The 12,305-nt window shown below is 39.5% G+C and overlaps 1 protein-coding gene across 1 annotated transcript; it reads right to left on the bottom strand.

The window, feature by feature from the left end:
• Positions 1 to 33: 33 nt before the first annotated feature.
• On the bottom strand, positions 34 to 11,914 carry LOC308097199 (glutathione synthetase-like). The gene is made up of 13 exons (XM_080444858.1): positions 11,857 to 11,914; positions 9,799 to 9,943; positions 8,767 to 8,912; positions 6,584 to 6,659; positions 5,805 to 5,944; positions 5,489 to 5,605; positions 4,559 to 4,639; positions 3,828 to 3,902; positions 2,840 to 2,909; positions 2,010 to 2,204; positions 1,629 to 1,710; positions 1,228 to 1,417; positions 34 to 328 (listed from the first exon to the last, which is right to left on the bottom strand). Exons 2-13 carry the CDS (start codon positions 9,931 to 9,933, stop codon positions 205 to 207), a joined length of 1,431 nt encoding a protein of 476 aa, XP_080300984.1. The 5' UTR covers positions 9,934 to 9,943; positions 11,857 to 11,914; the 3' UTR covers positions 34 to 204.
• Between the last annotated feature and the right edge of the window lie 391 nt (positions 11,915 to 12,305).

Genomic DNA, 12,305 nt, shown 5'->3' with positions numbered 1-12,305 from the left:
TTATATTAAAAAGGTGTCTGTTTGCGGAACCAATTAAATAAAGTTTTTATTTATATAAAAAAAAGAAAAGAAAGAAAAGAAAGAAGAGGAAAGTTACATAGTGCAGCTTTAAGTTATTGAGAGTGACTTGAAATGGGCTCTTGATTACATCATTGTCCTTTTGTGCAGCTCCACATGGAGTCCAACAGAAGCCAGTGTGGGTTTTCAAACGAGGAGAGGATTGTCCAGCACGGCCACTCCGGCAGCTACGCCTCCATCATCGTGTTCAGTACTCTTTGTCCTCAGTAGATGACCCACACATTCGTTCATTAGCATGTCTTTACCCTGCCTGCAAGCACACACAAACACAAAGAGGAATGGGACCCAAGAGCAGGAAAAATGTATTGAACGTACATTTTGAGTAAACACATACTGTAGGGCTTCGTGCCTTAGGCGAAGGACAAACACCTTTGCAGAACATTACCATGTCTTCACCCTCCCTGTAAAAACACCCAAAATGGAATGTGACCCAAGTCCAATAATATCAAATGGATAGAATAGCTGTTTGATAACGTTTCAAACTCTCATCTTTCGGTTTAGACTATTTAAGGATTAGACCTTCACTTGACCTCACCAAAATATTTTGTGTATGTATCTATGCATCTATATTCTGTCACACCCGAGTAGGTATGACAGAATAGTCTATGTTGAAGCGTTCCTGAGCAAGAAACCTTGACCAACAGCTCCGTGGGCTAGTGCACACTGCTCATAGAAGTTGGGATGGGACAATGCAGAGCACAACTTTTACATATATGCAAATGGAGACAAAAAACTATTAAGGGGGACTAAATTAATTCATATTATTATATGACAATGTGTGTGTATATACACTGCTCAAAAAAATAAAGGGAACACTTTGATCCCTTAATTCTTTTGAGCAGTTTTCGTTAGCATTACGTACACAGTTCATGAAAAAACTCAAAATAATTAAGGGATCAAAGTGTTCCCTTTATTTTTTTGAGCAGTTTATTTGACAGTAGAAAAATGTAAACCATAAATCCGAGATTAAGCAAATTCGTCAATTCTGATAATGCACAAACCAGGGTTGGATGTCAACCCTGTCAATATAATTGTATATAGTGCCCTTAAAGAGGTTATATTAGATCCGCATACAGATAAGATATACTAAGAGACAGCCAGAAAGATTGACAGTGAGATATAGTGGCAGACATGTTGATTTTGAAGTACCTAACATAAGCTCCAAACACTCCCAGTTCACTGATACAGCTGCTGAGCTTGAGAGGCGAGTCTCGCCTTAGCAGGTAGTTGTGCAAAGGCTTGGGTTGGATCTTGTCCATCAGAATGTATGCCGTCCTTTCAGTGCTCTCCTTGACTCCCTCCAGTACCTGGCAGATCTCTGATCCATAGATATTGTTACCTAAAGAAAAGAGAAAGTTATTTGGCCTTGAAAGAGATACTAGAACCAAGGAACTATCTAAAATGTCAATATATATTATATATATTTACATTTACACACTTCGCAAATCTCACACACACACACACACACACACACACTCACACTCTCTCTCTTTTAGACAGCACTGCCCCTTATAGAGCCACGCTGTAAAAAGAGAGCTCTCTCAACGTACCTCCTCCTTCTCTCTGGGGTTTCAGGACAAACTGCTCTGGTTTAGATAAAGCCAATGCCACGGTTTGGTCACCCTCAGGGCCCTGGAGGCAGCAGGGACAGCAACACATAATAGCATGTGTGAACAGCGGAAAGACGGCATAGCACATTGATGTACAGTATAAGAAGCGTTTTAAGATGCACAACTTTTAAGCAGACTACTGTTCACAACATTTTCGAGAGGAATAATACATGCAGTTACTGTAGTTATCACCAGAACAATATCCAACCAAAAGGATATCATATTTATAGGACGTTTACAGACATCTCTGGATATCATGTGGTTGAAGAAGTTTTAAGAAGGCATTTGAGCACACCAACACTGTCATTTGAGTTCCCTCACCATATCAAGTGTGTAGAGGCCAGTGAAGGTGGCTCTGATCTGTTCCACCACCTGGGGCTGCTCAGGGAAGAACCTCTCCAGAACTCCATGTCTGGCCAGCTCCTGCTGGACCTTCTTGGTTCCAGCAAGGTGGGTACTAATGTCTGGACACTTCACAGCCAGAGAGCGCTCCATCAACAGACGAGCTTCCCAATTCTACCAGTCAAATAAATAAAAACAAACACAATAACAAGTTAAGCAAAATCAAGGAATCGTGTTCGTTTCTCTGTCCATTCATTCTCATTGCATGTTGGAAAAGGTCTTAAAATCACTCTTTTAGCACATACAAAACATGAACCAAGCAGATTCTACCAATATGAAAAAACAAGTGAAATGGCTCTGTTCATGTTATATTAATTCTAATCTGTAAACTTTCAAATTCAATGGGAAGAAATTATATAAATAGAACCATTTCACTTTCTCAAAACTAAGTAACAGGATCCTTTTTTTTGCTATAGCGTATAAAGTAGCTATACAGTATATTGATCCATCAAGCTGATATTTGCATTTTGTATCATATCGGGATTAGCCATTAAGGATACCAATATGGCAGATTTATTTAAAAAATAATTCCCTTTGAAAAAAATGCTGTTTCTTACAACTTAATTATCCGGTTTAATTAAAATAAGTTCACATGCATTTTGAATGCATTAAAAAGAAGAACTATTAAACATTAATACAAAAAAAAACAATATCATCTCATATGGTTCCACACTAACGCTCACTATTGTGCTCTCAGATTTCAATACTCAACAAACTAAGAATAAAGACATAAAAAACTGAAACTAGACCTGTTCAGAGGGGTAGTTCTGAGGCATGTAACCATTCCTAAAATACACCACTGCAACCTCCTGGCCATCTCTGAAAAGAATGTAGAAATCATTGAGTGCAAATGAAAAATGTCCTAGTTAAAAAGGGGCATGAAACACCAAACCAAACCCCATATAGCTTTGTTGACCAGAGTTCCCCAGGGTTCTATACTTACTTGTTCCACTCCTTTTTCCCCCCTCTACTCAAATCGCTTTGCTGAAAATAGCCGATCTACAAACTCACAGTGTTGCGATGCGTTGAGAGCTTGAAGATCTGCTATTTTCAACAAATGTTAACATATAACATGCCCAGAATGGTGTTGCTATGGTTCAAGTGGTTAATCAGTGTTTAAGACAACTATAACAGAATAATGTTATTTTTATCAAAAATCTAGGCTTCTTGTCACTAAGTATTGACAGACATTTTCATTGACAAAAACGGTTCCCAAGCCATGTTTACCATAGGGTAGGAGTCTCCTGCTTCTCTAGTGTGAGGCGGCTTGATGTACAAGTACATCCTCTGGACATGATGACGCTAGTATGTCGCAGGGACTTACCCCCAATCCAACCCTTGATGCTGAGTGCCAAGCAGGAAGGTATTGGGTACCATTTTAATAGTCTTTGGTATGACCCAGACGGGGGATTGAACCTGGACCTCCCAATCTCAGGGCGGACAATTTAATCACAAGGCCACTGAGCTGGTTTACTTCCCCCAAAGCCTGCACCAATTTCCGCCGACTGACTCACTATCACTCCTGTTAGCTCGCTACGAGCCACATGCACAGGCAGTGTGTTTCATACTGTCACACAGACTGTCCACCATTACATCCCATCTCCACCCAAAAGCTTGCTACTTCGAAAAATGTGGAAAAGGCAGATACAGTTATTTCCTGTACTTCATTCACCTTATCGCTTTATTTAAGTCATTTTTATTAAGAAATAATAATTTTGTTTGACAGACCATACTTACATGAATAGTCTCTTTTCCTGGTCGAGGGATGCCTTAGAAACATTTTCAAAACGTCTTCTAATCGTAGGAATATTTCTGAAACGGGGTTAAAATCATTTACCAGTTTGATTATTTTTGTCACAAAGATCAGATACCATTTGTAATACCAGTTTCAAATATGTGAACTTTTGCACCATGTAAGGGTAGTTGGGACAGCAATCCCTCCCATAGACACACAGTGGATGTGCCTGACAAATCTAGGCACCAGATGTAACAAAGAAAATAGCCCATCTACCTTCAGCTTAGTACACGTGGATTGTGATGATTTTTCACCAGAATCAGAAATCAGAAAGTTGGCCTAGTTACAAAGTTTAATTTGAATACCCTTTAGCCCAGCTTATTGGGGGTTATGTCAGTAGCGTTTCTGGTCATCTAAGTGAAATTGGACAGCTCGATGTCAATTATTTTTCTTGGAAATTCAAGAATTGGTGACATTATGTTGGGATGTGGTAGATTAAAAGAAGGTAGACGAGTGACAAAATAAAGAATTGACATGAAATGGAATTGTTTACTTACATCTTGAACACAACCAACAGAAGCTTCAGAAATCTAGGCTAATGGCTACCCAAATACAAAAGTTACTGGTGGAAAATCAACACAATCCAAGGGTCAGGATTGTAACCCTAAGCAAAAGATAGTTACGCCTGGATAGATTTGGGTGATTATTCTTCTTCTTTCATAGGCGTCCTTACCTTTTCCACAGCTCATTCTCAACGTATCGATGGTCAAAGATATTTCTTTGGACCTCTTCAACCAAGAACATGACAACTGCTCTGGAAGGACAACAGTTGGTCAAGTCAAAAACGGTGTGGCAAAGAAAAAGGCACTCAGGGTAGGTTTGCTGTTTTCAACACAGACCGTATTAAATTGTTGATTCCCATCATTTATAATCATGCACAACCATATGGATAGCTTTAGTGTTGAGACATTTAAATTAGGACTGTGCTGAAACTTTAACAAAGGGCAACATACTTAACTACAAGGTACACAACTATGAGGGTGCTAGCGTAAGGCAACCCCCCAGAATCGCACAAGAACACAAGCTAATGACTTCACTGATATTTCTTCCTGAAAGAAATTATTTGTCTGTGGTGCTGAAGGCACAAAAATAAAATTGGACTGAAAATTGGGCTCCATTCCAACATTGCAGCAACAAGAAAAAAGCAAAAAAATAACAGTAGAAGTAGCAGTAAAATAGTACTGAAATATAATATAATTATTGTATAATTATAATGTAAAATGTCTTTGTGAGGTGCTGTGTCCATGGATGCTAATCTGATAATGTTGAATTCCACAGACAAGGGCTGGCCGATATGACTTCAAATAAATATCACGATTATTTGAAACCTTTGCCTTCATTACGATTAATGAACGATTTCTTTATTTTGTATTGTGAAAATAGACCTACAAGCTCGCAATGCGATGTGTGATGCATTGCGAGCTTGTACATCGGTTAACTATTTTCACATTGGTGGTTAATCAGACTAATCAACTTAGTCGACTATAAAAGAAAATCCTGATCCACAGTATAAGCTGCTTCTCGATTATTTGAATAACCTACATGAGCAAGCTTACGTTGGGTATTGGTTCTAAATATCGGTTTCAATAGATTTTCGGCCTACCTCTCTGATCCATAGAGCTCCCAGGCCTTGGCTAGCCCCATGGCCAGACCTGCTGCTGGGTTGTTGTCTAAAACACGCTGGCTCTCCTCTAGCCGACCAGCCACTCTAAGGATATGCCTGAGGAACATGAGCAGTACATGGAAAAGAGAAGAAGAACCTAGCCTTATCAATTGAATATAAATATTGCTTTGGTCACATTGTTAGAATATTTATTTGATTGAGTGTGTGTTGCTCATACATCTAGCTTAAATATAGATTGACTTGAGTGATACCGCCAAAGCCAAGAGCCAATCTGGTATACTGATGGATGTCTTACCGATGGACATCTGGTGTCCTTGAGGAGAGACCCCCAAAGCTTGCAGCGATTGTGTTTATCTCAATTTGCTTCAGAGATGAAGTTCCATCCTCTTTCTGATCCAGCATGTAGTCTGACCGATTCAGACCCAAAACGATGGACTGGGGAGGAACACACAAACAGCTAAAGAATTTGAGGAATAAATCAATGTTAAGAATGACAATTCTATACTTGTCTACAGGTAATGAATGGTGAGGATAATGTCAATGCCAACTCTGACATAAATAAAGCCTCCATTGTGAGACTGAATTGTTAAGAATTTCTATCTTTGTAATGCTAACAGGTATAAGGGCGGACACTTCATAGTTCTCTGGATCCCACAAGTCCCTGGACATCTGAGTAAATCCCTGGACTTGTGGCTCCACTCTACTGACTGGTACATCACGGACACAAATCTCTACGGGTTTCCCCACACGTGAACAAGGCTAATTTCATTTTTTGCTGCGCCAGGCCTCCGGCTGGAGGAGTGCCATGTCAGTAAACCTACAGCCCGTTGCTCATAAGTACCATTGGTCCAACGGCACACATTATAACTAAGCCTAACCTCACAATAACCTAACATTTTTCGGACTATTAGGACGTTGGAATAATGGGCAGCCCCAGTTGATGGCTCCATTGCTGGGAAACAATCCTGGGCCTCCACAGTGGTGGCCAGGCGTTTTACCTCTATGCCACCTGGCCCCCACAAATTTGTATTTTCATTACTGCGAGATAAAAAAGGTCTTGTGGTTTTTACATACCTGAGACCTTCCTTCTTTCTGGATTTGTTTGTAGATATTGAATAATCTTCTGGTAAAATCATCAACTGCAACGGTGCTATGAAAACACAAAGTGGCATACAGTTAAAGGACAACTTTGTTTTTTTACAACCAAGGTTTATATTTTAGCTTGTAATTAAAGTAAATAAAAGATGTGTTATATATTTTTTCATTTACTGCTTTCTATAGTTTTAGCAATTTCCGCGATATTTTTTACAGTGGGCGGGGGCATTCTGTCCAGTGGCTAAATATACCTTTTTTACACAATAAAAAAGGTCCTGTGGTCTTTGATGGCCAAATGTGAGTTATTGGGGGCTAGAAGAGCTACTGTAAATAATAATAAAGAAAACGGCGGGTTATTGTGTAAAAAAAGACACTGTAAAAAAGATCGCGAAAATTGCTAAAACTATAGAAAGCAGTAAATTTCATGTTTTTAACAGTCATCTTTTATTTACTTTAATTACAATCTAAAACATAAACCTTTGTTGTAAAAAAACAAAGTTGTCCTTTAAATGTATCTAAACAATATGCTTATTAATGTTATGCTGATCGATACTTCTTTTCATATAGTTGTGTTAAGCTGCTCATTTTAAAAGTAGCTAAAAAAAATTGTTTAAAGTGTGGGCAACCATGCACTAGTCCAATCTCTGTGTGCTGACACATGGATCTACTAACTCACAAAACAATGTTCCTTTGAGGTATTCTGGATTGTCGAGACCAAAAGGAAAAATGCATATTTGTATCCTGTGTGTTGACCTTGATGTCATTTCTGTTAGGACGGCTGTGCAATTTGTGTTGTGACTAAGCATACAAGAGAGACAATTTGAACGATTCTGTTGGTACGCCGACCGAAAATGTCCAACTAGTTAGACAGGATGTAGGATGTTTAAGTTTATGCTTAAAGGTTGAAGACAGGATGTAGGATGTTTGTTTATGCTTAAAGGTTGAGTCGCAGAGTGAACTTTACATTGCGTGACCTTTACCTCCTTCAGTGCATGAAGAGCTAGCAAACCGCTTCTTATCACCTGACAGGGGGGAGTTTCCCCGGTTGGACGTAGCGTGTGGAAGGACCACGTTATTCCAACCAGTTCCTTTCCCCTCCATCAGACGCCCCGGCTGACCAGGGGGAGGCAGTATAGAGACCAGGGTTACTGCATGTTTTTTTGTGAGGGGACACGGGGAGAACATGCAAACTCCACACAGAAAGGCCCTTTCGCCAACCCCACCTAGGGTATGGGCACTGATGACGCGGAGGAGAACTGCTACCGACTGCGCCACCGTGCCCCCATGAAGAAAAAACTTGATGAATGGAATAAATCAGAGACTCCATGTAAAAAACTGCAAAACTATATAAAGAATGTCCATAAAGCCCCCAAAAAATGCTCATATTATCATTTAGATTCTGTTCTACTGAAGTCCACTTAGAAACGTTCCAGAAATATCACCAAAGAATAAGAAAAAAACACTTTTAAAAACACCAGGAAGCTAAATCGGCTCACGAACAAGTGAAGAACGCGCATGCTTATTCACATGCACGCAAGCGCCCAGGCACGTCCATCTTTCGAGCATGAGCCGGTTTAGCCCGAAAGTGTTCTAAACGTTTATTTTCTCGTTCTATAACCACAGAAGAAGAAAATGTAGAACTTGAAGAGATAGAACAGACACCGGACTGCATTATGAGCAGTGTTTTGGACAGATTAATTTTTTTTCTGCCTTTATTGGAAAGTATTAGTGAAGAGAGACAGGAAAGGGGGAGACACGCAGCAAAGGCCGTTGGGCTCGGGACTCGAACCCGCGATCCACCATCAGCCGACATTAGAGCCTAGGTGGCCAGACCGCTAGGCCAGCGGACGGCCTATGGGCGGATTTTTTTATATAGTTTTGCTGTTGTTACGTGGAGTCTCCGATTAATTCCATTCATCAAGTTATTTCTTCATTTTTGGATTCTGGATTCACTGTAAAGGAATGTTTTACAGACAAACTCTGCGCGAGGCTAAGACAACACCGTTACAAATTAACGTTAGAAATAAAGCAATTTCTTGGGTGAACTATTCCTTTAAAACCTCCTTTTTGTTTAGTAGCCTATTTTTCTATTCGCCTATAATGACAAACATACCCAAAATCGGGATGCCACGGGTCGGTTCAATCGGCTAAACATTATGTACCTGGCAAGAGCCTCTTCTAGAAAGCCTGAGTCCTGGCTGATTTTGTCCACCAGTACATTGTAGTGTGTCTGCACTGCCAGAGCCTGCAGGAACACAGCTTTAGGCACAGGGGAAGGGAAGAGCGTGAATGGAGCATAAGTCACCACCTGCAAAAACAAGATTCACAACAACTTGAATGGAACTGGACTGAATACAAACACAAGTTATTTCTCTAAAGTAAACACAGCCAACAGGACACACGTGCCCAATAGATATTCTTCACAAAGCCTGTCTCTCAAAAGAGACAAATTCCTAGCATTACTTTGCATTAAACACGCCTGTTTGAGCAGGAACTGGCTGAACAGCTCAATGGTGTCTTTTCTATTCCACTGGCTACTCAATGGCTCTGTGGCACTACAATTACAAATGTAGGCATTAACAGATGCTCTCATCCAGAGTGATTTAAAAAGACTTTATCTGGTAAATACACTTGCAGCTATTCTGTTTCTGCTGTTATGTAAAACAAATTTAACCAACAAACCTGGTCTTTTTGATCCACTATGTCAGTAAACAACCACTCTAAATATCGTCAGTATAGTACATGTGAGCATATGGCAACCTAGAGATGAGCATATTTGAGCTGACTTTGACCACTAAATTGCAATAGGATATTGAGCTACCGATCTAATAGTATATTGTAGCTGTCGCAACTCCAATTTTCAACGTTGTATACTTTCTTGTAAATTAATGCCCTACTTTGTCGTACAAGAGATCTGCTGTTTTTTATATATATATATATATACAATGAGTGCAATCTTTCTAATAAATAATGCTATTACTAATAGTTATAATGCTACTGCCTGATGGGTTTGCGGCATGGTGGTGATCATGGCGCAAGCCCACATATGTGTGCAGGCCTGCAGGCCAAGGCTAAATGCTAGATTTGGTTCCATTTGTACAATCTCAGCGTTAATTGAAGATTGAGGGTTTGTGCTAAACATAACATGGGTCTGTTGCTGAAAATGACAGTATGTCTGTGGGTGCATTTCTCACCTCTGATGAGTTGGGGCTCTCTTTGGTACGCATTAAGACTCCATGTAGAAGAGCTGCATCTGTTGCAACCGTCTGTAAGTCTTTGATCAGTTCAGTGTTCATCAACACGTCCTCTGGTATCCCGTTGGCAGACATTGTTATTCACCTGTCGTGAGATATGAGGAGAGGACTAGTCAAAATTTGGGTCATACCGTAGCCCCCCCCTGAATAGCTGATATTCTATAGATCAGTGGTTATCAAACTTTTTAATTTCAAGGACCTCCAGTAAAGTTTTGTATGCATTGGGCCATGGACCCCCCTTAACTCTGACAGTGTACAAAAACTGTCGAGAGTTACAAACCTTTAAGTGTCCATTTGGTTTCCAACTATCAATCATTTCTGCTGGATTCCCCCTAGAAGTGGAACCCCCTTAAGGACCCTAGGACCCCACTTTGGGAACCACTGGCATAGATTGTATGCATTCTACAGCCATAGAAGTAAAACACTCAATGCATTGTCAGAGAGGATAATCTCTGCAGCATTCTAACTCACCCTGCAACTTGGGGTCAGCATAGCGGCAGCAAGCAACGATACTAGCTGCATCTAAGTTGCAACATCCTCCACTGACAGCCCGTTCATAACATTTTGACTGATTGAATACTTTATTAACAGTTTGGAAATAGTACAGTGGTACGATTTTACAGTGATGCTAAAAGGATGAAACAAAAAGCCCTAGGGGCTTGTGTTATTAATCAGTATAACTGTAAACTGACCAATATTGCACCTCTACACCTCTATGGACATGTAGGATTATCCTTTGTCTCTGTCAAGACTTGTTTCAAAACAATCCACCACTGTCATGATATGAGCATTTAACTTTCTGTCACTAAACTCAGAGCAGCCATGAATTTTCTTATGTGTTCGAGTTGGGAAGCGCTTGTTGTAAATCTTAGCGTCCTGTGTACAGGTCAGGTACCACCGGTTTCTAAATTGCACATAATGCAGGAGGAATGGGCTGCCTGTCAGTGGAGGATGTTGCAGATAGTTTGCTTGAGGCTATGGGGTGAGGGTCAGCTGTTGTCATATTATGAAAACAATATGAAAGTTCTGGCAGAAAACGTGTAATATTTGCAACTTTTGCAACTCCACGAGATCGGGTGAGCACCTAACAAGTGCTATAAATTAGAATCAAAATGCATTGAGTGTTCTAAGGGTTAGGGTTATATATTTATATATGACTGTAATATGCCATTCTAATGCTGCTAGGTTGTAGTGGGGTAACTACATTTACTCAAGTACTGTACTTAAGTACAATTTTGAGGTATATTTACTTTACTGGAGTATTTCCAATTTTCAGTACTTTTACATTTACTTCTACTCCACTACTGTACATCTCATGAGATCTGCAGATGTACATATACTTTTACTCCACTACAATTATTTGAAAACTTTAGTTACTAGTTACTTTGTAGATTTGGTTTATTATTACAAAACATACATTACCCACTTCAGCCCTATATACATTTCGGCCATTTGAAAATAGCCGATCTACAAGCTCAATCATGATGCATTGTGAGCTTGTAGATCTTCAAAAGATGTTTATACATTTTAAAACTTGTGAGTGCTTTCTACATTTGGTACTTTAAGTACATTTTGAAACCAATACTTTTGTACTTAACTCAAGTAAAATTTGAATTCCGAATTGCAATATTGATACATTTACTCAAGTAAAAAATGTGAGTACCTTTTCCACCACCGACTGTAATATGCCATTCTAATGCTGCACATTCAATAGGGAGTGTTCGCATCCCACTATATCTACAGGTGGTGGTTTTACATTGACCTACGTCATCTTAATGTCAGTAGTAAATGATTAAACTTACATGTACCTCTGGCTCTCAGTCACTACACACACACGGACTTGACAATTCAGGCTTCACAAGCTTTTCTCCGTCGCTAGCTCGCAGTTTAGTTTATTCAAACGGTCGGATACCCTTCACCTTCACCACGATATTCCGGTTTCAGGAACATACGGACATAAATGTGTCAAAGTGTTCAATAAGGTGAATTCGTCCTTACCTGGATGTAAACCCGACCACACGAAACACCAACGAGTTTACAGTTGACCCGTGTGTGCTGAAGCCGATCACATGATCAACTAGAGTCCTCCCATTGGCTGACTGTTAGCGAAGATGGTGGATATAATAGAGATGCAGTCGCTTCTCTCCATTTTATACACAATCTTTCATATTGTGTGACCATATCTTGTTTTACCAGCAGATGGCAGTAGATAGCGCGAAACAAATCAGAAATTCAAAATGAACATTTTCCACTAAATTTGCACTAAAATAAATCAGTAGCATCCATCGTGCATGCATTTTATTTCGTGTACTGTATTTGGTATACACACAAATAATAATAATACATAATAATGATATGGTATTATTATTTATGTTATTGTTTATTATTAATATTATTCTTTGAATACTATTGTTTTTATTTCATTATTTTATTTTAAATCTGTGATG

Source organism: Gymnoscopelus braueri (assembly GCF_963280865.1).
Source record: "Gymnoscopelus braueri genome assembly, chromosome: 12".
NCBI classification, from domain to species: Eukaryota; Metazoa; Chordata; class Actinopteri; order Myctophiformes; family Myctophidae; genus Gymnoscopelus; species Gymnoscopelus braueri.
Note: the sequence above shows the minus strand (reverse complement) of the source record. Positions and strands in the feature narration are given on the sequence as shown.

What these genes read in the sequence shown, in the direction of transcription:
- LOC308097199 (XM_080444858.1), bottom strand. Translation starts at nt 9,933, where the DNA reads ATGTCTGCCAACGGGATACCAGAGGACGTGTTGATGAACACTGAACTG. An exon ending in CTAGAAGAGGCTCTTGCCAG is followed by an intron (nt 6,660 to 8,766) that starts GTACATAATGTT and finishes GTGTTTTCATAG; the next exon opens with CACCGTTGCAGTTGATGATT. An exon ending in CAGGAAAAGAGACTATTCAT is followed by an intron (nt 2,910 to 3,827) that starts GTAAGTATGGTC and finishes CATTCTTTTCAG; the next exon opens with AGATGGCCAGGAGGTTGCAG.